The sequence below is a fragment of the Leptidea sinapis genome, chromosome 23 (genome assembly GCF_905404315.1).
Source record: "Leptidea sinapis chromosome 23, ilLepSina1.1, whole genome shotgun sequence".
NCBI lineage: Eukaryota > Metazoa > Arthropoda > Insecta > Lepidoptera > Pieridae > Leptidea > Leptidea sinapis.
This window is the reverse complement of record NC_066287.1, coordinates 10,435,510-10,462,787: the sequence shown is the minus strand read 5'-3', so window position 1 is coordinate 10,462,787 and position 27,278 is coordinate 10,435,510. Positions and strand designations below refer to the sequence as shown.

The window sequence follows — 27,278 nt, the reverse complement described above, 5'->3', positions numbered from 1 at the left end:
ATTTTATGAGTTTGTTAAGAGCATGTATGTGTTTTGTTCCTTTCTTATAGTTTTCGTTTGTCTTCCAAAGCAGGTCCGTTTAACGAATATGAGTTCTAGTAGGTTAGAGATGGCTAGTAAAGCGAGCTATATAAAAACTACAAGATAGATAAAAAGTGTAAGTGTAAAATGGAGTATATTTTAAATTATTTCATGTTTCATAATTTGTCTAATGTTGCTATACACATCCTTATATAATCTTTTTAGGGTTCCGTAGCAAAATGGCAAAAAACTGAACCCTTATAGATTCGTCTTGTCAGTTTGTTTGTCTGTGTAGGTCACAGCCACTTTTTTCCAAAACTATCAGAACTTATACTGTTGAAACTTGGTAAGTATTCTGTAAATGTAACATTTTCATAAATTTAAAGATATTATCTTAAAATTTAATTAAATTAAGGAAAATATTAGTTACACTACTTATCCTAATAGTGCCAACTTTTAATTTATTAACTAAATTAATAGGTGGACAATTATTCAGATGTAAGTAGGTACGTTGTTTTTACTTTATTAGACGATTTTTTTAAAGCATACTGTAGTGATGTTTAAACGATTAGTTTTGAACACTAAGAATAATTAAGATCCTTCAAAATTTTATATTTTATTGCTGATCGCATAAAAGAAATCAACGACAATTTCAATCATTGTTTCATTTGTAATTGTAGGTATTACTTAAAAATGGTGTTTCCCGTTATCAAAAGGATTATCTCTGAAAAAACCACAAAAGCATTGCCTCTCATTATTTGAGTTGTCACAGCTGAAACCGCAGAATTACAATAAACTGGCGTAATAGTGCTAGAGAGAAGAAAATCTCTAAAGGAGGTACAGCAAGATAGTATAGTTACTGTAACCGATTTTGATTGACAAGTCGTAAACAGTCAGCCACGCTTGGTATTAGCTCCTTAGGATTTTGAATATTGAACTAGCTAAAGCACACTAGACAAATTGATTACATATTTTCGGGCTGTCAGGTCGCCCATACGCTAATACTCTATTATCTTAAGTCTATGATATTAACAGTATCTAGCAATGACCTCCACTGGACTGGGTGCTACTTTTGCGCCTTTTTGATATTCGCCATTTTGGCGCTGTTGGCCTTGTAACGAGAGTCTGTGGTACTAAAACTAGTGATGACAACCTTAGCAATCATCAATATATGGTGGGAAACTAGTTACAAAAAAAAATGTGTACTTTATAACTTTGATTCTTGAAGTATAAGTAACACGGAAAAAGAACGAAATTTATTCAAAATGCAAAAATATCGCAGCTATTTGTATTATACGTCAAAGTTAGTTCTCTGGACGCTCGCCAGTGGCGCTTAAAATAGACACAAAAATTTTTCTGTCAAATTATATGGAACAGTCTGTCCAGTGGTATTGATACAGGTCAGTGGTATCTAAGTAAAACAGACAGTAATAAATAAAAAAAGTTGGTGACGCACGTATTATTTATTTCGCATCGTTATTTAAAAATGGTTACATAAAGTGGTTGTTAAACTTTGGACACATTGAGACTGGAAGACCTCTTTATAGAATCTGTGCACATATTAATTGCCTGCATTGTCACACATATTGTAACATGTGTTAATGATTATAATCTCAATCTGACCTAAATGTACACACACAGAGTTACTTACATAAGTAAACAGGGATGAGAGTTCCACTAAGATTTATTCACGTATAAATTGTATCAATATCAACGTTATTTACAGTACAATTTTAAGAACAACATAAGTATTATTTTATTTATCGTGCACCATAGCTTGAGACCAGTGCAAGGTGACGTAATAACACCCTTGGCCTAAATGTGTTAAATGTACTCCAGGCCAAGTTGAGAAACAAGTTCGGGAAGTCGCGTTCCTTGAGGTTGTCATGGTAACGTGCACGGATTTATTCGTAGATACTATTTAAATGTACAAATTAATGTTACTGTAAAATGTTTTACATTCCTTATTAAAAGATAACTAATGATGGTTATTATTATATTCAATGTTGCCATGTAATCAAACGTAAAACAAAGAATATTACTACAAAATATGTTCTGTGACAAATCCTCGATTTTTATAACAGAGATAATATTGCTTTCTGTGAATATCTCATAAATTAAAGCCTGTATTCTTTACACATTTGTTTAGCAATAGTCGATGTACGGCGGGAATGTTTCTAGAAACTTTGCTTAAATCAAAATAGCTTGTCGACACGCCAGTTTTGGTCAATTGCGTTAAAATGTTGCCCGAGGAAGTAAATTATATATTTTCTCTGTATCTGATGCATAAGATTAGATTTATTATTTGTTTTGTTGTAAGTATATTTGGAGCTTGAAAATGCATCGTTCTTTTGTTTTTATGCTTATATTCCTTGCTTGAATAATCCCATAATAAATCTTATTATTGATGTAGTTTTATTTATTACATGATCTTATGATTGTTCGACATTTCTATATTTATAAACTGGATGCAAACACGGCAACATTTATTAATAATTACAGATGATTTCTGTAAACATTCGCAACATGACAGCAACTCCGCAACACGTTGATTCAACTTTGTTGCTAAACAAAATGTTTACGACGCTTTGCATTAACAAAGCCATGGCCAGTCATCATATTTATAATGTTTATTTTTAAGGTTGTTATCTACATTAAAACGAGGTGCATAGTAAATCTAGAGTAATATTGAATGATGATTGAGATTTCATAAGACTTAAGTTTTATTTAGGTATAGATTAGTATCTCGTTGCTTATAATAGAATTATTATTATCAAAATATCAGTATGAATTGAGTTAACCAAGTTAAAAATATATAATTTATCTACGCACCCCGTATTGACCCTTAAATCCGAGGTACCATATAAATATAATATTTGTATAAAAACTCGTAAATGCATCGAAGTTTGGTTGCTTTAATTGAGCATTGAGATTACCATACAAAATGGCAAATAATAATTTACCTAATGAAAAAACAATTTGAACATTTCAATACACATTATGAATTAAGTAAATGAGGATCAATGAAAAATCATCTTTAACACATTTGACATTATTGATTAAATTAACGATCGAGACGTAGACCGTATAGATTTTGTTAGCCAAATAAATTCTTAATAATCTTTGGCGGCGTAAAATAATAAAATTAAAGCGATTTTAAAGTCATATTTTACCTGCGTAAGCATTGTACTGTTCGAATGAAAATTTAAAATTATTACAGCAGGACGCAGGTAGGAACAAAATTAAGTGAACTCAATCCGTCAATGTCATGTGTCATTTTTATATATTTTGCAGTCACAGATTTTAAGCTAGGACCTTGCAAAAAGTATTTATTCATATTACTTTAGTATATTTGAGCTCGCGCTACCGAAGGTTGGGTTGTTTGTTCGGTCGCATTCCTAGTTTTTTGAAATTGTAAGCTACTCAAAATAACGGTGCATAAACGGCCGTTTATGCGCAATGAACCAGATAACTTTAGCACTAGCAATTTTTGCAACAAATTTTATTTGCCATCTGCGTTCAGTGTATAAAATCTAAAACTGTACTCAAACATTAGCAGAAAATACATTATATAAATGACAAACCACTCAAAATCATAAAAATCTTCATATCAACGACTGAAATTGCTACCTCTAGACGTTTTTTTTTCTTATAATTGGGTTGTTTCGGTTGGCTTATTTGTAGCAGGGCAAAGCCTAGAAACCTTTTTAACGAGTTATGTCATTCAACGTGTTAACAATTCTATTTTCAGAATACCTAACTTCGGAATTTAGTTATCTATAATTAATCATCTGGTATTTTCTCAATGCCGATCAACTCGTCGAAAAGTGAGTGATTCTCTGGTATGACATTGGGTTCGTGAAGGTATTGTCGTGCGTACTTGAGGACCGCTTTCGCCAGCTGTCCGACTGTCCATTTTCTGTCCACTAACACCCTCACAAGTGTGTCCAACTGGAAAAAAAACAACTTTTTAGGAATATCAACTTATTATACTCACCCGATATCCCTTTGGGGCTGCCACACGTGAAAATATTTCCGAATTTTTAAATTCATTTAGGTTTTTTATTATCTGTAACAATAATGTCTGAAGTGGTGGCGGTGTGGGTACTGAATGAGCCTGAGACGTCAGGCACGGTTATGAAACACTCGCTCTGGTAAGGGAGGCTCGAGTCGACTAATGGAGGCTTACTGGGATTGATTAAACTCGGCACTTACATGTGGGCGTATAAACCGTTTCCTCTTATATTGAAAATCAATTAAGTAAATATTTCAAGAGACAATGCAGGTATACCATTGACGTATTATAAAGAACTAGACTCCCAATCGCCAATAAAAAATGTCGTCAAAATTGTCCGTGCGGCGTTGTATAAACGTATACATTATCTTATACTGATACCATTAAAACATTCATTCAAATTAACACTTTATTTCATGGCAGTAATTTTCAAAGTTTATTGTATACGCTCATGAGAAGCTCATCGGTTAAGGCGCGAAATGACGGACATCTTGTTCGCATATTTCGTCGGCGATGTATGTTATTTTAGCAATTAAAATGTAATTTACCCGAAATACGACACTTAATCCTTTTTAAGTTTATAAGCATGCTATTATTTGGACAGTCTTTTACTGAACACTTTGTCATTGCGTGGTGTTGTATTCAAAGCGCGGTTAAAACAAAACTGAACGAAAACTCTGCCTAAACAACGCGTACGCAGAGTTTTGTTTCTGACAATTTTTGAGCGTGGCTGTGAGTCTAGTAATTCTTTGTACGTCAATGAAGTATACCTACAAGTATTGTCCGCTCAATTTACAGTACTTAAATGAACGAAGGAAAAGTAAAACATGAGCGATAGAGCATACAATCATGAGTATGGCTTTGGGCTGCTGCTTCGACTGCCGAAGACAGCAAACGTCGCAAATATATCGGTCTCAGTGAGTCTTACATCATTGTGGCGTTTGGTGTCGAGACACTTGGCCTGTGGGGCCCAGAGGCGCGGAGAATGTTCAAAGTACTATCTTCGCGCCTCAATAAGGCTACTGAAAACTATTTCGGTCAACGGATCGGCCAGCTATACCTTAAACAATTTTTCATTCCCGAAAGTATAGTAGAAGAGAGCTGGCACTCCGGCAACGCTCGCAGACATCCACTGGAGCAACAATTTGAGCTGCGGATGCCCTCGCAGACGATGACCGCAGCCCCAGTTGCCCGTCGCCACGGCTTTGGTAGTCCCTCCCGCTACTATTTTGTTCGCTAACTCGTTCAGCTGAAATTTATTAATCTTTCTCTTTAAACGTCCATTTTTTGTACTTTCTAAATTACGATTTTGGTTCTACGACATTTCAAGATTATAAGTACCACAATATGTTTATTACCTACTTCTAATTTACATAAAACAGTTTTTGAAAGATTAAAATGCAAGTAATTGTATTTTTGCATTAGTTTTGCGTAAAAGTTACATTTTGATTATTCAGTTAATCCGACGTTACGTTCGTTACCTCGTTCTAGATCACGTTTTCAGGGGGCCTATGCCTATATTGTGCCAAAAACCTCAATTAACTATCTATCTTTGAAAAACTTCTTGTTTAGTAGCTAAAAATCATATTGGTTAGTGGCGTAATAAATGATATTCTACAAGAATGGTTTATTTTTGTCATAACTCGCAGACAGGAATGCTTTGCAGGCATGGTTAAGGAAATTATTTATTCAACGCACTTGCTCGTAAAGTGAGCCTTATTACATCGTTCTTAGGTCCATAAACCGAACTTTAACACACGCGTGCATAATTTTATTATATTACACACTAGTGCATAATAGAGTTATCCCTACAAAGTTAAGTTAGTACCTAACTGCAAATTATATGAGAGTAAGCAGAGCATTTTCAATTTAACCGGGTAGTACAGTTTTTTTGTAACAACAAAGTGGTTTTATGCCGCTGAAAAACCATTTACTTATTCAAATAAATAAATGTGTCCCTAATGAGGACGAAAAACCTTTATTATTGCCACAACCTGAGAGTTGAACAAAGCATACAAGATTTTATGACGATACATCACTCGAACGGTTAGCCCAGTTGGCCCGGTGCTCTACACCGGCACGGAACGCCGGAGGTCGTGGGCTCGACTCCCACATCGTTCATAAAATTTTATTTGATTATTATTGTCAATTTATTTATACTTCACGATAGTTTGTTTTAAAATATATCTTTCATTTAATCACTAAAAATATAATTTTGAAGTAGGCTGTATGGCTATTGGTCATTCACCTTACATCAAAGTGGATGTAATTTACGTACCAAATAAGAGGTGGGCCTGCCTAAGTAAAAATTGAAATTGAGTTTAATATGAAACGTGCAGTGAGATTTGACATAAGTTTGAAATAGTACAATGTGGCGACGAAGAATAATCCGGCTAAGTTTGAAAGCGAATGGTTGCTTAAAACGTGGATTTCAGCTATCTCCGTTTTTTACAAGATTATAGCCGTCCTCTGTCAATCTATCTATCACTGCACGTTTCATACAATCGCTTTTTTCTTAGTAGTTCTTAGAGAGTTTAGCTAGGCTGGCCATAATTTTCAAATTTTATTTGTTGCTGGGTGGTAAATACATGTTTGCTTTTTCCTCGCAAATGTGTTGAAACATTGCGTATGAAACTCGTGAGCAGCTTGCTCACTAGAGACTCGGCTGATTTACGCCCTCGACTACGGCTCGGGCTGCAACCCACAGCCTCGTGTATAATGAGTAACTTAACTCACTTGTATCATAATATATACTAATGCGATGTAACTGTCACACTATAATATACATCCATGGCAATATTGAAAGTAAATTTTATCAATAGTGCTCTGTATTTTTTACTTTTTAAACACGTCCTACCTATGTCCTAGAATATAACGAAACGTTTTTGAATATAACTATAAGATTAAAAATCAAAATTTAGCTGTTATAAAAAATACTAAAGATCTAGGTGTAATTCATGACAATAAATTAATGTTCGATGACCATGTTAATGCTGTTAAATAGAGCCTTTTAGGCTCTTGGATTTATTATTCGTGCTTCACAGAATTTTAAAAGAATGGAAACTATAAAAATTATCTATTGCGGCTATGTACGTAGTCATCTAGAGTACGGGTCTCAAATTTGAAATCCCTGCTATAAAATATACTCTTAGGAAACCGGCTTTGTTTAGCATAGATTCCAGCCACACTAACTACCGGAAAAATAGCTTTTTCCCTCGTTGCATGCGGCAGTTCAACAAGCTTAACCATGATGACCGTTTTGACCTCTTTACTTGTAGTCCTCGTGTAGCTAAGAATGTGCTTACCAAAGACAGTATCGATGTAAGTCTAACATAAAAAAAAGAAGCACTTAATCTCATAAGTTAGAACCTATTTTATGTTACAGTATTATCTGTGTTATATATTAATCTGAGCTTAAGCAATTTAAAAACATATGTGGAAGCTTGTAATTAGCATTTATTAATCTATTTGTTGTGTAAAATTTGTAAAAATTGCTGTAAGTTTCCGAAATAAAAAAATATTTCTATATTCTATTAACACGCGATAAAACAGGGTAATATTATTATGAAAAATAGTTTATTTAACAGTCTAAGGAATTTGCAGCAAGCAATATGTTGTACGATGTTAATTATTTAGGTTATACTTAATTGAAAAATGGTGTATTTTAAATTATTGCTATGTTTTATGCTATATGCTCGTGTATGTTAGTAAAGTTCAAGAAACAGAAAAAGGATTGTGGCTTAAAAAACCTAAGGCTTTAATAAAAAGGTGCTGTGAAAGTTTATGAAATGGGCTTGAATATGTGACGAAGTGGTAGTTAGTGGAATCACAGAAGTCGAAACAAAATTAGCGACAGAGGCAGAACAAATCTGACCTTAGGTTTCTTTATTTTAATCGTAACTGGTTCACAAACGACCGTCTCCTCAATCGTCTCTACGATCATATTTACAACCCAATTTAGCTTTTTCTTTCGATCATTAAATTGTTTTCTATCATTGGATAACTGCGTTGTGCAACTGGAAGCCGAACTGGAGCAGAAACTATTTGAATCGGTCTTCAAAATTGGACTCTCTGATTGTCGAACTATCTCTTCCGGTATAGATTCTTTAACTTTATCTCTCTGCCAAAATATATCATCGTCAAACTCAGGTTTTGCATTAAATTACCAGTGGGCTCCTTTGCACAGGATGCCAGCTAGATTATGGGTACCACAACGGCACCTATTTCTGCCATGAAGCAGTAATGTGTAAGCATTACTGTATTTCGGTCTGAAGGAGGCCGTAGCTAGTGAAATTACTGGGCAAATGACTTAACATCTCATGTCTGAAGGTGACAAGCGCAATTATTGTAGTGCCGCTCAGAATTTTTGGGGTTATTCAAGAATTCTGAGCGGCACCGCATTGTAATGGACAGGGCAACGTCCTGCTCGTCTCGTCCCTTAGTTTCATAAAAAAAATCTGGAGCCGATATAAGTATCAAGTGCATAAGCGTAAGCACAGGGATTTCATGCTTAGAAGATTCTTGTTGTACAAATTTTACAATACTTTAACAATTTTATATACAAAACTGATTTGAAATGCTAAACTATTAACGTTATATTTAAGTTTAGTTTTAGCTTTATCTATTTATAAGTGAGGAAAACCTTACCAAATGCGCAGCCAGTCGATGTCGGTGCCTTGCTAGTTCAAGCGACAAAGACCTTGCCGCTAAGGCCAAACGTCGAGGGGCTACTCTCTCCCTCGAATCCCGTCCATATAATTCTGCTGCTTCCGCTTCTGTCGACCCAACTCCGGTCGCGCCGCTAGCCATTGATTCACTTAGCGTCCTTTTCAATAGCGATCCTGCAAATCTACAAATACCTTTTATTTTAAAATTTATTGTTTAATTTAATTAATTTAGGAATAAAACGCATCTCTGAATTTTCTCGACAACTTAAAGGTATGTACATACAAGAAATAACAAAAATAAAAGTGAAGAAGAACTGATAGTTAATTTTTGTAACCTTATTACAGCCAAATCTCTGGAATCAAGTTCCCGGTTTTTGTTGTCTCCTGACTCATTATCAACAATAGGGTCATTTAACCAATTATTGAATTGTTCGTAAACTTCTTCTAACTCAGAACTGAAACAAAAAAGTTAATCTTATTCTAATCCAATTGCAAGCCGCGGATAATTTTGAAGATTTTAAGCAGAGTTTTAGTTATCTTATTCCTAAAACTTAATCACAGATCATTTTAGAATACATTATTAAATTTGTGCACAATCTAGTAAGTTATTAGAATTCACAAATACGGTGGGACCTACGTGTATTCTGTGCTGAAGCTGTATTTTGAACTGTTTCCGGTTTCTTTTCTTGAAAGTAGCCTTCTTGGAGGTTTGTTTCCATTTTCGTATATTTCGTCTTCAGTTAAAACAAATCCAACAGATCCTCCCCGCTTAACCCTACAAAAATACTCAATAGATTCATAGCTTACAGGATTACTGGAAAATAATAAGCAAATATATATAGATTTTCACCTTATATCGTTGTCGTGGACTTCAGCTCCCGATATACTTACGCCGACAGCGTAACTAGAGCTATCCGTCGACCAGTCACCGGTACTGCTTGTAGTACAAGAGTTTTCTGCTTCCCTTCTCAAAGCATCACGGAGTCGATCGGCAAAGCTTAATCGTCTCTCTTCCGTTGACAACTCTTTAGAATACTGGAATGAATTTGGCCGTCCACTCTCACCTCTGCCTTCATCTTCACTTCCCGCTTTAATAAAAATATAAATAGAAACAGATTTGTTACTAGGATTTTGACTATAGTAAGGCTAACAACACGAGAAAAAGAATGTTATCAAAGTTTGAGAGGCTCAAAACGTTTTCATCGATATCTTTGAATATTGAAAAGAATTGATATATTTCATAGGTTGTCTAGAGCTGCCATTCCATATCAATAGGAAAGCTAACAATAATAATAACAAATAACAAAGTAAATAGGGAAACGAAAAACTTCAAATGCAATTCAAACAGGAATGATCTTGTTCACAAAATGGCGGATAAAATGTTGACGACTGCGGTACTGACTGCTTTCCTGTACCACGAAACGCGCAACGACAGCTGTCGTCGACCAACTGACGCCATTACTGCATATGAGTGATAAGGACAGAGACAACAATCGCTCGCCATCGCAATGTAACTCAGTAACGGTGCCATTGTTTACATTCTTTATCTCATCTCGTTAACTTTAGTATAGATAAAAAAAAATGATAAGGCCAGTTATCTCTATTACCATCGTCAAAACTGTTGTTAGCACTGTGATATTCATCATCGCTGGAGTTGCAGCTTGAATATAAACTATCTTCTTGTGTCTCAGCGGTCGATAGGCCTGAGTTTCTTGTTACTGGTAGGCATTCTCCAGAAGAACCTAGAACTATAAATCTTCCTCGACGGTTATTTAACGTTCCACCATCAGGTGAAAGCCAGCATTTGCGCTTTTGTAATTCAACACCTGAAAGAATCGACAGCTGAGTATAAAAGTCACCAAGACTGTGCATATTGTGTCCTCGGTCAGCAAAGTAGTAAAAGTAACCAATACTCACTTGGGTCATTCAGATTTAGCGTAGCAGCGCAATAGTTCTGAGGCGATGGACTTCTGCTATTCAGACTATTGATTGTACTGCAAGAAGACGCCTGTTTTATCATAACTGTTGCTTCAACTTCTGACGGAGTTTGGCTGAGAGATTCGCCTGCAGGAAAATTTTTATCACGGTCACACATTTCGTCTAATAAATCAGCCAAGATTCTGCTGTTTTATGCATACGTAGGTTGTTTATAATATTAACGTGAAAAGCATTTGGCCTCCCAAGTAGTTGTACTGACCAATGGGTGATAATCTTCTTTCATTCTTGTAGTTTTCACGACTTTTTGGCGGAGCTTGTTGAAATGCAAGAAGACTTTTGTTGAGTTCCCTCAAAATATTATCTTCTTCCCATTGTCCTATTGGAAGACTGCTATAATCTTCTGCGTCCATTAAGCAAACTGTAACCTGAAAGTCAAGTCTTCATTTTGATTTTGGACTTAAGAATATATAATATAACAAAATAAAAGACGTTTTTACCGTTTTTGGCTCTTCGAGTAGTTCTAAGTTATATTTAGATTTCTTTTCACTGATTCTACTAAACATTCTAACTCCTTCAACTTTTAATACTTCGTTGTCTTCTAGAGATTCGACTGACAGCATCGCAGGTAATAATTCTGGCATCATAAACATTGTCAATGATTCCTGAAAGGGTTTTAAAGTTTGCTATGGCTTTTCACTATCATACACGATACCTAAAGTTGTGAATATTAAGAATATGCAAAGTTTGTTGCAGGCTTGGGTATTCTTAAATACGATGTAAGACTTAAACATTGTATATTAACATTTAAAAAGTAAAATTTCACCCGGCAAATAGGTATATTAAATTACCGAATTTTATTACTTTTTGTTTTGTTTGGATAATAAATATGTCAATTAACGAACAAATTTTACTACTAGTGGGAGGCTCCTATGCATAGGATGCCTGATAGAATATGGGTACCACAAGGGCGCCTATAACTACCGTGAAGCAATAATGTGTGAGCATTATTGTGTTTCAGTTTGAAGTGCGCCTTAGCTAGTGAAATTACTGGCCAAATGAGATTTAACATCTTATGTCCCAAGGTGACGAGCGCAATTTGTGTTCCCGCTCATAGTTTGGGTTTTTCAAGAATCCTGAGGGGCACTGCATTATAATGGGTTGGGCGTATCACTTATCCTGGTTGTCTTGTCTGTTTCTCATAAAAGATGCATACTATATACGATTACGTACTAACAATTAGTGCATAATTGATAAGTTCAATAAAGTTCAGAGATCCAAGAACTACTCAATTATTGTAGATTCATACTTGAACCATAATCAATATAAAAAATACAATACAATATTATTCATTTTTAGTTCCGATATTCGTTTTAACTGATAAATACGAGTATAACATATTAGGTACAAAATTTTCCGAGTAAGTTGAGATCTTAAACAATATGTACAAGCAAAAGTCCCGTCAAATAACAATTTAAAATGTACTTAAATAAGCTTTTCTTATGATATCGAAGACACCGCAGTTTTAAAGTATGTTATATGAAAATTTACAACTACCGTCATTCTCTAAGCGTTGTTACCCTAGAGTTACTGTGGCAACTACATAATTCTTCCTTCTAAATTTTATTACTAAAGACTAACTTAATTAAATGCCTTAGCTTAAAAAGTTTATTACATAGTATTAAGTGTTAGGTTTTACGCAAACTCATGCAACACCTGCGATTCTCCGTCAATAAGGACATCTCCACCAATTCTTCTGGTTGCAAAACATAGCCTCATTGCCTCTTCATTTTCACATCTCTCAGGTCTACCCTCATGTCTCACCATTAATTTACATAAAGGAAGAGTACATTCTAACCAGTCTTCTATTGTTAACCATTGTTTTGAGGTCATCACCTTAAACAAAATGTTAATTAAGTTAGTCCAGTGATAATTATGAGTTTCAACAATTATACCAAAAGGTGAATCAGCGTGATCGAATGCGTGCCATTTTTGAGTTTCACTAATTATACCGAAAGGTGAATCAATATGTTCGAATGCGTAATATTTGTGAGTTTCACCAATTATACCGAAAGGTGAATCGGTGTGATAGATTGCGTGTTATTTGTGAGTATCACAAATTATAACAAAAAGTTGAATCAGCGTGATCATATGCATGATATTTGTGAGTTCCACCAATTATACGGAACGGTTAATTAATGTGATCGAATGCGTGGTATTTGTGAGTTTCACCAATTATACTGAAAGGTGAATCAGTGTGATCGTATGCGTGATATTTCTGATTTTCATCTATTATAGTAAAAGGTGCATTAGTGCAATCGTATGCGTCATATTTGTCAGTTTCACCAATTAAAAAATATTTCGAATGGTACAGACTATGCCTAGTTTAGGGCAACATAATAATTTGTGTGAATTAATAAAAAAATTATCACGTTTTTATTAGGTATTAAATACGTCATATAACTTACTTGTCTGCTTAATTTTATTTGTCCTTCATTATTATTTCTATCAAGCCACTCGTAGTAGTACAACAGGCTTTTTAATTTACTTCGTTGACTCTTTCTGTAAAAATAGATTTAAATTTATATTGTAGGTAAGTACCTACATATTTAAGGAAAATATTTTGCATTGTCGGTAACTTGTAAGTATTTTGGTAACTTATAAGGGGCATATCTTAAATATTAAAGCTAGTATATTGATTTATTCAGCTGTCATAATTTGCACCAAATTGTATTTGCTTTATATTAGGTGTCTTACTCAAACATGAGAGTTTCACAAAAAAAAAACAATCAAGCTATTGTTTGTAAAACTCAAACTTGGAGTATCTAAAATATAGGTATGTGTTTAATTAACAGTATTATATAAGAAATTTAATTCAAACATATAATATTTTTTACAATGACCATTCCAACAATGGTTGATGTTCCAGATAACAGGGCCGAAATATCATAGTAGGTATATAAATTTTTGGCCATAAATTTGAATATTTACAAAAAAAATGGTCCAAAATAATGTATGTTTTCATACATGAAGTAAACTGATATTAAATATAAAACCCTAAAACCCCTATCCCTTAGCGAAATAGAATCTCGCATAGAAGGAAAAGTCGCGTGAGAGAAGGTAAGTTCTCAGGGCGGGAGTGATATGCAAGGGATGGTTCAGAAATAATAATTATTCGGCCGTCGCTGTTAACGAGATACGAATTAACTATAATGTCATATTAAAAATTCAAAGCATGGACCTTGGGCCTATCTTGCAAGAGAAATGGTGAGACTTGTCGTGCTGGGCCATTGACTGAAACAGCCTATCTGTCACAGTCAATGTCAGTTATACTATGGATTGTGCCAATGTAGGATTTACTCTTTGCACCAAAACTTTGGTCTTCTGAATCTTCTGGTCTGAAGAAATGTGAGGTTTTGTCAATGACGTTTTACATATTATATTAACGTATATCACGTCGTATACAAACAAAGCCGAAATATGGAACATGCCACAAATTACACCACACTAAGCTTCGACTGCTATGTGTATTCATTGCGGCATTTAATCCAGTAGTTTAAAATATTCTTGGTCAATAAGCAGCAATGTAAAACATTTATTTAATTCAGATTTGATTCGGACGGCACTTGACACACGACTAAGGAGAAAAGTGTGCATAGAATACATTGTCTTTAAGCGCACTTTTGCCGTTCCGCTGTCAGAGTGCGACTTTGCAGATTTGTACAAACTGTCAAGTTTTTCTTTATATGAGTATGCTAATAAGTTTTCAGGCAGGATACAATGCGGAATATTTTGTGGTGTGCGTATAATAAAAGGCGGATAAGATACCTATGTAAATTCCTAAAAAAATGTGTAAAATTAAAATCTTGCAGAGTCGGGTGTGTTTTAAGAGTCCTCTTCGGAAATGTTGAGAAGAACGCGTGGGCAATAAGCGAAGATAGGAAGTTATAATCGAGCTCATTTGACTCACCTGAAAAAAAAACAAGGAGATATTGTTCAAAATTTTAGAATTTTTTTTTATGAAATCTATGTGTCAGTAATAATATTTTATAAGGATGTTAAAGACTTCAAATAGTTTATGTATTCAATTTATAAATTTAAACATTTGAACTTTGAGTGCTAAATTTATGAAAAATTGTTTTTCTTTTCCTTGTTGGTAAAGTGTACCTACAACTATATATTAACTCGGAAGATAATGTAATTTCACCATTCGGAATTGCTGAGGCCTTCGACTTCGTCTTAGGCCTCGCAGGAACCGGTAACTTTCCTTTTTGGTGAAAAATAGGTAATACAAAGTAATAGGTACTTAACCTATTGTTTCTGCTCGCAGCTATTGATGTTTTATTCGATGAAGAATACTGGCCAGTAACTATTTACATTAAATAAACTATTTGGTAGCGTTTAATAAAAAAAGAAATATATATATATACGTACTCTGCTGTTGAAGACTAAACATAAGTCCTTTTGGCGGTCGCCATTTTTTCAGATGTAAAGCTCTATTGACCATAATTCGTATTGTGTTATCTAAAAAAACTCTACGCTCTTCATCGCTTAGCTCCTCTTCTAAGAACTGTTCTAACCCTTTCAATAGATCGGGGTCCTTAATGTCGTCATCTGGGTCGATGCCAATGCTGGAAGTAAACGTATAAAATTATGATCTGCAAGGTATACTCTGTCGTGTCACAGTTTATGTCGAAATTAGCTTCTGGGATTTGCTGTTTGACTGAAACCGCTCTAGCGCACTTTAACCAAGTTTTCTTTTTGTCCCTGATAATTGTAACTGCTATATGAAAGACGTGCATTCGGAAGCCAGGATACGGATAATTTAATCGGGAAAAGAGTGCGCTATGCTAAGATCATAATGCAATAATTCCCAAGAGAATTTATATTTATTAAATACACTTCTCATCAAAAATATCGTAACACCTCAAAAATATATAATGCCTGTTAATTGCTGATATTATAATATATCATATAATAACTAAAAATATTAAAAATTAAATAATACAGTATCTGAATAATGATTGCGAAACTGAAGTGGCAGTGGGCAGGATACATAGTTCGACAGACAGATGGATGTTGGTAGGCCCCCCACAAGATGGACCGACGATATGGTCAAGATCACCGGAATACGTCGGATGGGGGCAGCGCAGGACCGATCGTCGTGGAAATCTTTGGAGGAGGCCTTTGTCCAGCAGTGGATGTCTTCCGGCTGATGATGATGCAGTGTCTCTTATTTACATCCCGGATTCTCCATCACTGCTTATATGCGGTTCCTGATGGTACGGACGAGAATCACCATGGTGTGATGTGTTGTCTTTGATATTATCCAACTTTCTTGTACAGCTGTTTAGGCTAGCCAAGCGTTTCCAGAGCAGCATTTCTGTGCACTCGTCTCTTCTCATAGGTGTTGTATGAGATTCATATCCGGGCTTCGTGCTGACCAGCTCATAACCGTAATACCGAGTTTGCTCAGATTTTATAATATATAATGCCTGCAGTATAAGCTCTGGCATTGTCCTAGACAAAAATAGACTCTTGACAGCAAAATGTGCATAGGGTGTCGAATGACTTCAGACACTTAGTATGCGAACTCCTAACATAAAAGTTCGGATTTTCCATCCGTGCTTGCCATGCCGCCCATAAGCCACCACTGTTATTGAATCTTTCTTCAATGCAATGCAGCACTGTGCGAAACGCTCTCCATTTCATCAACATACCGTTATTTCGTCGTTACCATACAGCATCATCTAACTCTGGCAAATCCTGGAAGGGGCATAAGCATACCAGTCTCATAGTAACTCTAATAAAAGTACTTTAATGATAGCAGAGAGACTAAAATACATTCGTGCAGCCACACTCACACTGCCCTGCAAGCAAAAATCCAGCAACGGCACAACTTGAGCGTAGTGCGGGGTATCTATATTATGGATACCATATTATATATTTTTATATGACTTTTTTCGCTTGCAATTTTTTTTTCCTAACAGTAATTGTAAGCAGTAATTTATTTCGCCGGACGAGACCACTCAATAGAGGTTGAAATCAAGCTCTACATTCATTTATTGGATGAAAATTAGAAAATGAATCCAAATGAAATTGTGTTGATTAGATTGCCAGCTTTATTGGCCTATTTTTTAATGATATCAATCCTCATTTTAATTCACATGTGGCTTTAATAGAACTTATTTCGATTTTTTTTATGAGAAATATTTAATATAAATAAGGGCGAATGTTATGAGTGATTGCAGCAGAGCAGCCCAGTAAGAGTAGCGCACGAATTTATTTAAGCACGATTTGATTCTCTATTTGACAGCAAGCAGGCACGACAATGATAAAATTGAATAATAGAACCAAAGACATTTAAAGAGAATAGACAATAATACAAACTATCTATTACTATGAACTCCGCGTCCACCATTTTTGCGGGGTTTAAGGGCGTGGTGTCCATGACGCGATCAAAATAAACCAATCATATCGCTTCCCGCCAAGCGCTAGCGCTATGATAGAACCATAGACCTGACAGCCCGATAATACTTGACCAATTTTGAGTGGGTACGTTAATTAGTGGCTTAATATTCGAAATAGTAAGGAGCTAGAGCCAAGTGTGGCTGACTGGTTAGGGCTTGTCAATCAAAATCAGTTACAGTAACAATAGATTCGCTTACATTTTTGGATCTAGCGGTATCTCCGTTAGCAATGATCTTCTCTTTTGCACGCATTATAGTATATTGCAAGTATATGGATAAAACTGTATATTATAAGACTAAGTTCTTTGATAATCATTGTACTGTTTAAATGCCCAGAAGCTGTAAATCTCACGATTATACATATCTTATACAACATGTATATTAAACAATAACATATTACTTTTTAATTCTAATATATAAAATTCTCGTGTCATGGTGTTAAACTTTGAACTCCTCCGAAACGGCTTGACCGATTCTCATGAAATTTTGAGTGCATATTGGGTAGGTCTGAGAATCGGACAACATCTATTTTTCATCCCCCTAAATGTTAAGGGTGGTCCACACGATTTTTTTTTTATTTTTTTTATTTTTTTTTTAAATTGGTTTTGTTATGAGTCAGCATTAAAAATACATACAACTTCAAATTTTCACCCATCTACGATCAACAGTTACTTTTGTATCGCGATTTTAATATCGGCAATACAACGTTTGCTGGGTCAGCTGGTATATATATATATATTTTTTAAGAACGAAGAAGAATTTGAACCAAGTCAGTTGTAGTAACTAGGTAATGTTACATGAGCATTGGTTTGAACTACTGTTCTATTTTTACACCTCAATATGGAATAATTCAGCATTTTTGTCGGTATTCGTTACGCATTGCACGTTTTATATCTAAACACTGCGCCGATAGAACGAGCATCGAGGAGAAGAGGACACTTGATCGCTGCGTGACTATTTTCTTTTAATGTCTTTGAATAGAATGATTCCAGAAATACAAAACGACCGTTCTGTTACTGAACTGTTAAAATTAGGTTGCAGTACTAACTTGCACATGTCGTGGATTTTTAGCATACTGGCAGTTAACTTAGCAGATGAAGAGGCAACTAGGAGATGCTTCAGGTGTCGTTGGACTGATGTCCACCATGGAAGGTCACAAGGTAGCATTACAAGCGCCATTCTGTAAAGTAATTTGTACAATTAAATGAAGTAACGAATTTGTACTGTATGTTTATAGTTTGATTCTATTTTATGTGACCTATCAAAAATATACCAAGAAAACGAAAATACTATTCTTTGTTTTGGTTTCAACATCTAAAATCTACAATAATTTATTTACTTAAAGGCCAAAAATGTTACACTTATGATCAGGAATGCCTGTATTTTTACTAATTACCACTAACATGAATGAAAATAATATTGTACTTAAATGAAGGATTTCAGGTTTTTAATTAATTTGTGATTTATTAATTGAAGTTTGTCGGATGTAACAAAAATATATAAAGAACATTTTGGCTCAAACATCTTGTTGTAAAAAAAAATAAGAGAAAAATACTTAAAAATAAGACGAATAGATTACCCATTGTATTAAGTGTAGTAATCAGCCCAATAAATACTTAAAAGAATTGGAGAAAACAAAAAAGGAGCTGGTCCCTAGATCTATCCAAGGATAGAGTTAAATATTTTTGTGGAACAAAATTAATAACTTAAGAAGTAACAATAAAAAGGTAAATACGTGATGATAGGACTAGTTACACCAACAAGCTCTGATTCACGAGCATGATGCATGGACCAGCCATCGCTCTCCTGATAATATTGTAGTGAGCAATGTGAAATTGTATTAATTCACATTTACTTTTTTGACTTACTCATGTAAGGCTATTTGACGTTTGAGTATGTTTGTTGCATAATTTTACATATTATATTGTAATTGAAATGATTTGTAAATCGATGGATATGCAAATATTGATATAAAAGAGTGGCAATGAGTTTCTTGCTACTTCTTCTCATTAGCTCAACCCTTTACGAAGTAGCGGTAGATTCAATAAGAAAAATATTTTTTTGACATTCATAAGTGTCATTTCCGTGACTTCGTTACCGTGATTGAAACACTATCAAATTATTACGAACAAAAACACAATGCTGCTCACAAAGTTCATCTATGTTCAGAAAGACATACTTTTAGGTCCGTATTTATTACAAAAGCAGTCTCAATACATAAGCCATTATAAGGGTTTTTGTTACTGTCTTCATTACTGTTCATGAAAAAAACAAAATAAACATATTAATCAAGGATTACGTGTCTAGACGCCTTCTCGAAAGAGTGAATGAGAAACCTAATAATTTTATCTATTAGGACTTTAGTAAAAAAAAAAGGAGACTGTGCCATTCTCAGGTGCGATCCGACATTAGACCACCCGTTAACGTTATAATGTGCCAACGTGACAATAGCAGTCATTGTCAACCTATTTTTGACAGTTTATTAATACTACGTTTCGTAGTTCGTAATGGACGTAGTGGTTATATTCTCTTTGGTTCGTATTTCGTAATAATCAATACGAATAAATAAATAGGTAGGTACTTCTAACCTATAGTTTTTTGTAAACAAATTAAATGTTTATGTCCTATCTTAATGAATGTATTGAAATATTTTAGAGTTGGTGTGTTTAGTTTAATTTATTCGTTTTGGTTTTATATTTTAAATTTGCGTATCTATTCACAAACATTAAATATTTTATAGTAATTGTGCAATATTATTTAAGATTATTTATATACTAATAATACTAAGAAATAATGTGATATGCATCGGTTTATCGTTCGAAGTGGATGATAAGCGATTTGGATGATTATATTTTATGATTTGTGTATCATATAGCGAAGTGTGTAATGGAAGTTGTATGTCGTTAGATTCTGTCTGTGACCTCACGTGTGACGTGTTTATAGTCGTGTTAATATCAAAGTACAATCTTATTGAAGGTCGATAGCTAGACGATTCATAATGTTAAGATCAAAATTGCTAAAAGCGTTAATTTTAGGCGCCCCAGCTTCAGGAAAAGGGACGATATCAACGAGAATAGTAAAAAAATATGCTATTGAACATGTATCAAGTGGTGATAAGCTTAGAGACCATATAGAAAGGAAGACAGACCTGGGTAAGGAAGTCCAGAGCTATTTAAGTGAAGGCAAATTAGTACCTGATGATGTGATTATTAAATTTATGGTTGCTGAATTGAAAAAGGTGGAAAATCGGGCATGGCTATTAGATGGTTTTCCTAGAACTGTGACCCAAGCAAATGCTTTATGGAAATTACAGCCAGTAGATGTTGTTTTAAACTTAGTAGTGCCTTTTGACATTATAATTGATAGGGTTAAAAATCGGTGGGTACATTTATCATCAGGTAGAGTCTACAATATTGGTTTTAACACACCAAAAGTGCTAGGAAAAGATGATGTTACTGGTGAAGACTTAATACAGAGACCTGACGATAAACCTGACGCAGTTAAGAAGCGACTAGAAATTTATGACAGAATGACAAGACCTGTAATAGATTTTTATTTAGAGAAAGGTATACTCAAGAACTTTGAAGGTAAAACTTCAGATGAAATTTGGCCAAAGGTAACACAATATTTGGACTCTTTAAAACTTTGAATTTGGGATATTATAAACACTTCTTTGTTAACATAAATTTTTACAAAACTGCAATTACGAGATCTTAAAAATTTAAAAATTGTTGTGCACATAACTTATGAAGTCATAATGTTGCCATATCTTAATAATATACTATAGTAATGATGGTTGCATGATTCAGTGTAATATATAAACTAAGAATCAACCAATAGTTATACAATTTTTAAATGTCCAATAGTTAAAGATTATAGCAAAGTTTTTTTTTAATAACATTCTATGTGGTGATTTTCTGTGAATTGTAGTCTTCCAATATAATGGCACAAAACATACATAAATGTACAAAATTATAAAAGATTAAGTTAGTTTCATAGATTGTTCAATTTAATAGTTTTATGTACAAAAAATAAACTAATATATTATCTTAGTAATTGTATACAATTTTATTTTATATATATTTACATGTCTTGCCATTAAATTTTTATGGTTTTTTTCTTTCCTTAATAAATCTGAGGTTATGTAAAAAAATTTATATTACAACTTATTGATTTATATTGAGATTTAAAATCACTGTCAATGAAAAAAATATGGACATTATTAAAAAAATCATGTCTTATTTAAGTGTTGAGATATTTCAGAGTATTATTCTCAATTAACTTACTTTTCATGGCAGCTATATTACGGGTACCTCAATGGTGCCTTTTTCGGCCGTGAAGTGCTTATGTGTAAACATTACTGTGTTTCAGTCTGATAGGCGCCATAGCTAGCGAAATTACTGCCCAAATGAGACTTAATATCTTGTCTTAAGCCGACGAGCGCAATTGTAGTGCCACTCAGAAGTTTTGGGTTTTTCATGAATCCTTCATTGTAATGGGCAGGGCAGGGCGTATGAATTACCACCAGCTGAACGTCCTAATCGATTTGTCCCTTATTTTCATTTAAAAAAAAATAAAATGGATTTAGCTGTTTCTGAGATAAGTGTGCTCTAGCAAATCAACAAACACAAAAAATGCTAGAAACTATTTTTTGGAGTTGGTTACGTAAGTTAAACATATATACAAATGATTTTATATAGGAATTATTAAATGCACAGTCTCTGCACCGCTATGATTTCATTATTACATGTTATCATAATATTATATTACTAAATGTCCGGAATTCCAGTGCTCAAATTAGAGCCCCTGTAGATTAGTTTGTTACTGTGTAAGTTATATCAAAGTTGTCATAGACAGATAGTTTGAATATTATAATGGTAGCTGATAAATTATAAGCTAACTTTTATGGCCTTACAAATGAACTTGGTATAAAGTTATAACTGATGATAAACAAAGAAAATGCAAAATTGCCTTGCAAATAAACGAGGGAAACGTTATATATCCAAACAAACCATTGGTAAGCAAAATGTCTATTTGTAAACATTTTATATATTCTTGGTTTATGCTTAGTAATAACTTTATACCAATTTTATTTATAAAGCCGTTAATGTTTACAAACTAGTTAATGGTGTCTTGTTTATATTAAGATATAAAATGTGTTATTTTCATTTACATAATATGTGATTTATTATTAAGGATAAATGAATTTTACTGTTGTTGCTATTGAAGTTTTAATAGATTTGTGTACTTATTGTAACAATAATTATTTTCATATGGAGATAATAAGCCTAAGTAGTCATAAATGTTCAAACACATGAATAGTTTGTAGATACATATACCAAAGTCATATTTTATTGTTTCTGAGAGGAGTTGAGAAATAAAAGTGATAAAACGTAGTTGAGTATTTTTATTTTATTAAATATTTATTGCACCCTGTAAAGAACGTGAAACAGCGAGTTGAATAAAAATTTTATAATAATTTCGGAAATTATTTTCTAATCTCATACATAAAATTCTCATGTCATGGTGTTAAACATTGAAGTCCTCCGAAAGGGCTTGACCGATTCTCATGAAATTTTGAGTGCATATTGGGTAGGTCTGAGAATCGGACAACATCTATTTTTCATCCCCCTAAATGTTAAGGGTGGTCCACACGATTTTTTTTTAATTTTTTTGACAATTTTTTATACTTTTGTTTGATTATGAGTCAGCATTAAAAAATACATACAACAACAAATTTTCACCTATCTACAATCAACAGTTACTTTTGTATCGCGATTTTAATATCGGCAATACAACGTTTGCTGGGTCAGCTAGTATTTTATAAAGGTTGAAAAGTAATTGTTGTCAAGGTCGACGCGGATCGTGTCCTTATATGAAAAAAAATGCCGAAAGAATGGTCGAGAACAAAATGATGATGGTAATTGATACGCCCTGCCGATTACAATATAGTGCCGCTCAGGATTATTGAAAAACTTCAAAAATGCTGAGCGGCACTACAACTGCGCTCTTCAGACCGAAACACAGTAATTACTGCTTCACTGCAGAAAAAGATGTCGTTGTGGTGCCCATAATTTAGCGGGCGTCTTGTGCAAAGGAGCCTCCCACTGGTTAGTCTTTAATATCTATTTTGCCCAGCAACACACCCACTCCATTTGAGTGATTACATTGCAAGCGCCACATAATAAATTCTCAACCTCGACTCTACACTATATTTGTTATATTTTACGTTTTCCTGGGCCGTAGATAAAGGTACTATAAGAAACAAGCGTATGCACGCCAACAAACTTAAAAAGGAGTGGAAGTAGAAATTTCATGCAAATAGTTACATTTTCTTGAACTGATAACTTCGTAACGTAACGCGTTACGGCGCCAGTCTGTCTGGCTTCCCTTTCTCTCACGCATACGGCAGCTGTAGGTAAGCCTCCTCTCTCACTCTAACCAATTGTTACTTTTATAGGGTTAAATAATGATAAGTACTAATAATGTATATACACAAAATTCTAATGTTCATACTCAAGAATTGTAACTAAGAATTAAATATATTTAAAAATCAATAAGATATTTTATTAATAAATAATCTTTCCTTACATTTTCATATATACATATATCATATTATATTAAGAATTAAAAATTTAAGTTATAACCAATTAAATAGTTCACTTTAAGATTAATTTAAGTTATCACTTCTGTCGACACTCACGTGTTCTTTTATATATTACTTAAGTACATATTTCTATCGCGAAATAGCGCCAGGATCATTTACAAAAGTCGGGGTGTTCAACGATATCAACAATTCTAAGCTGTATAATTTGGACATATTACGAATGTCTCTGGAAGTAACTAACTAACTGATACAGGCCCCGTCTAGTTTCAATGATAGTACCTAACAATAAAGTTAAATAGGTAAATAAATTATTAATAAGCATTCATTATGTAAAAATTCGTGTTTTTTTGGTCTGTGGTCTGGTCATTATGACGTCACACCTCAGATGTCAATGATAACGCGTTATAAAACAACCAAAACTTCAAGCGACGCGGTGATGATTATTGAACTATGACATGTGTCAGTTAGCATGGCCGAATACCGTATTCTTCTTTTATTTTTAACGAATACCTTCATATCCTTAGATAATTTATACGTTTAGACAGAGCCTCATGCTGCTAGACAACTGATGAAAACACCACACTTATTACTTTAGTGTGCGTGACAAGCTGTGTACTCGCGATTTGTAGGTATGTCACTTTGTGTTAGTGTGCGTGCATTGCTCAAAATAGAGGTTAACTATCGACCATTTTTTTCGACGTTTTCACAGTTGTCACAGTCTATCTGGAGATACAAAGGATCTAAATTCATGTCACATTAAGAAAAATACTCCCCTCTCCTTATCGACGAAGTTTGCGAACAAATATTGTACAAAAACACAATCGTTCTGGGATAATAGCCCATCTTACCAGCAGATAAGGATTTTGAATTCTTTTTTTTATGAAAATAAGGGACGAGACGAGCAGAACGGCCAGGTGCTGTTAATTGATACGCCCTACCCATTACAATGCAGTGCCGCTCAGGATTCTTGAATAACCCAAAAATTCTGAGCGGCAATACAATTGCGCTCGTCACCTTGAGACATAAGATGTTAAGAAAGCAGAAATAGGCACCGTTGTGGTACCCATAATCTAACCGGCATCCTGTGCAAAGGAGCCTCCCACTGGTAAACACTTCAACTGTGATGTAAATAGGAAGTTTAGCAGAACCTATACTATAAAATGAACTTACTAGGTACAGTATGTGTATCGTAATTATATGTACACTTTCTTAACGATACGGAACCCGTTGTCTAACTTGGCAGACTCACGCCTACAGACATTTTTAGTCCTTTAGATCATCTAGCTGATACAAGATAGCATTATATTTTTAATAACAGCCATTTTTGTGGTTATTTATTTGTCTCATCTGCAAAAGTCAGTGGTCATTGACACTAATCAGTTTCGTGCGTAGGTTCTGAGCGAATTTCGAAAGTGTGTCAAGGAATTAATATGTTGTATTACCAATGTAATATTTTAATAGAACTACAGTAAAATTTATACACATTTACACTCACCTTTTCGGCAAAAATGATCTCGTAGGAAGCACTAAAAGCACACGTTATGTATTTACATATACAACTACAGTCGCTTAGCAACTACGCGTTTTTTCCGCACTTTTTTCATCGTCTGAACAGTATTCCATTTGGTTTTCCGTATTCAATTGATATTCTATAGACAGAAATAGTGTGTGTTGAGTAAACGAGCGCCGGCTGCGGGCGATCCGAGCGCGCGAACCCCAGCTATTTTTAGTAGCTTTCATGCATCGTCACTGAAATTAGATTGTAAATAAAAATCCACGATTAAAGAGGCATTCCTCTTGTATCGAATTATATGCACAACGCCGATACTAACAAATCAAATAATTCACATTATTTACCTACGCGATTATTCATACAAATATAATTAAATTACCGATTTTCATAATAAAAAACTATAAAGTCCATGTGATAAAAACAAATCCGCACATCGTTCAAACTTTCTTTTGTAACACTTAAAAATCATACATGTGTTTTCATTTTATTTCGATTGAATTGAAACAAGTGAAATTTGATATTCGTTGAGCACTAAACGAATTAGTTAACGCGATAAGTGTCCTATGGTTTCACTGTATTTGTGTCGGGTTAGGTTCGTGTGTGGACAGATTGTTGTCTGAAAACGTACTGACTTTCACTGGGCTCGGGGGGCGGCGTGTGACTACCCTAGGTTGAAGACTGACGTAGCCTGCGCTCAAGCGATGACGTCATCGGCACGGCGTCATGACCTACGCCGACGTACGCCCAAGGCTCAATCCGTACAGCCACCCCGTGCAGCCACCGACCGCCTATCTCGGCTTCCTCACCCCATGACGTGAGATATTTTGAAATGTCACGACCCGTGCACCTCGGGTTACCACAATCAAATTTACGTCACCGAAATTATAAGCTTTCTGTAAGTAAAGTATTAAACCTACCAATTATTAAAAGGTAACTTTTATTCTAATTATTTATGTTTAAATAACTAAAGTTGGTTTAGTCACAATAAAAGACAAAATTATAAACAAAATAAGACATGAAATTAAATGTTAAATGAAAGAGCAAAAAAAAGGGAACTGTAAATATTCATTCGTGGAGAAAAAAAATGATTTTCTGTCGTTGATCATATTTGTAAAACACACTATTTTATATTATTAGGAATACAAACAGTATTACATGACATAAATAGGTTAAAAAAGTATACGAGCATCTATTTACCATTGACAAACTCATAACTGGTTAAAGACTTATAAAATATATTTTTTTTGGGTTGAAGCTAATTTGGGATTTTTAATATCTAGATATAGTAGGTACTGCAATATATACTAAATAAATTTTAGTATAATTAATACAGCTTAATTCAATTAATAAGTACTTGTAATAATTTAAATCAATTTTTATAAGGTATTGTAGCTTGAAAAATGTAAATTCTATAATTTGTGGTGTTATATTTTCGTATCGAAGATACAAACCTAGAAATATCATCAATTATGCAAATTAATCCATGGTCGATACAAAATTTTATGAAAATTTGCACTAGTTACGTTCGCTTGTGAAAGCTATTTCAATTTACATATTTTATAGTATTCGTTACATAAATAGTCTAGCTACATGAATTAAAAGTATTCGACATTTATTACTAACATTGGGGTTGGAAACGCGCGCGGTATAACCCGGAGGCGAATGCATTTTACTAACCTTCTGCGCATGCCCAAAACATATCTCGCTTTTCCGAACACTTTTTACATCTCATGATATCCTGGTAAGAAATCCGCCCGTGGAAATTGTTGCCGCCCTACAATTAACTGGGGCGGAGCGGTGGAACTTTTCCATTACTAGATTTTCCGACGGAATCGTGAAAACTTACTTTGTTTTTTTTTTTTTAATTCTTGTTTTAATAAATGAAATGAAGAATAAACAAACAAATCTCATTTTAAGACATTCACTTACACAAATTAGACGAAATGTACAAAAAAGGAAAAAATACAAGGAAAGAAATAAATATAAAAGAATAATTGAATGAATTATTTCAATGCTCTCCGCGTACCTTAGTAATTCAGAAACTAGGGAA

General features: G+C 34.1%; 2 protein-coding genes across 5 annotated transcripts; one reads left to right on the top strand and one right to left on the bottom strand.

Annotated features, from left to right (window-relative positions):
- Positions 1-1,469: 1,469 nt before the first annotated feature.
- On the bottom strand, positions 1,470-25,828 carry LOC126971228 (uncharacterized). Of its 4 annotated transcripts, none has more exons than XM_050817408.1 (18): positions 25,573-25,828; positions 25,211-25,464; positions 18,157-18,288; positions 15,073-15,269; positions 14,467-14,608; positions 13,107-13,200; positions 12,355-12,534; positions 11,139-11,303; positions 10,901-11,066; positions 10,621-10,767; positions 10,311-10,529; positions 9,554-9,791; positions 9,341-9,478; positions 9,039-9,158; positions 8,684-8,885; positions 7,911-8,156; positions 5,097-5,285; positions 1,470-3,972 (listed from the first exon to the last, which is right to left on the bottom strand). In XM_050817408.1, the coding sequence occupies exons 3-18, from the start codon at positions 18,285-18,287 to the stop codon at positions 3,805-3,807; spliced, it is 2,742 nt and encodes a 913-aa protein (XP_050673365.1). In that variant the 5' UTR covers position 18,288; positions 25,211-25,464; positions 25,573-25,828; the 3' UTR covers positions 1,470-3,804. The 4 variants fall into 4 exon arrangements, with proteins under 4 accessions (XP_050673365.1, XP_050673364.1, XP_050673366.1 ...); XM_050817407.1 differs by having other exon boundaries at positions 25,608-25,828; XM_050817409.1 differs by lacking the exon at positions 25,573-25,828 and adding an exon at positions 25,548-25,562.
- LOC126971247 (GTP:AMP phosphotransferase AK3, mitochondrial) lies at positions 19,719-22,504 on the top strand. Its single transcript, XM_050817444.1, has one exon. It carries the CDS (start codon positions 20,107-20,109, stop codon positions 20,755-20,757), a length of 651 nt encoding a protein of 216 aa, XP_050673401.1. The 5' UTR covers positions 19,719-20,106; the 3' UTR covers positions 20,758-22,504.
- Positions 25,829-27,278: the final 1,450 nt, after the last annotated feature.

What these genes read in the sequence shown, in the direction of transcription:
- LOC126971228 (XM_050817408.1), bottom strand. Translation starts at nt 18,287, where the DNA reads ATGGCGCTTGTAATGCTACCTTGTGACCTTCCATGGTGGACATCAGTC. An exon ending in GCTAAATCTGAATGACCCAA is followed by an intron (nt 10,530 to 10,620) that starts GTGAGTATTGGT and finishes CGATTCTTTCAG; the next exon opens with GTGTTGAATTACAAAAGCGC. An exon ending in TTAAAATAAAGAAACCTAAG is followed by an intron (nt 5,286 to 7,910) that starts GTCAGATTTGTT and finishes AATAAATTTCAG; the next exon opens with CTGAACGAGTTAGCGAACAA.
- LOC126971247 (XM_050817444.1), top strand. Translation starts at nt 20,107, where the DNA reads ATGTTAAGATCAAAATTGCTAAAAGCGTTAATTTTAGGCGCCCCAGCT.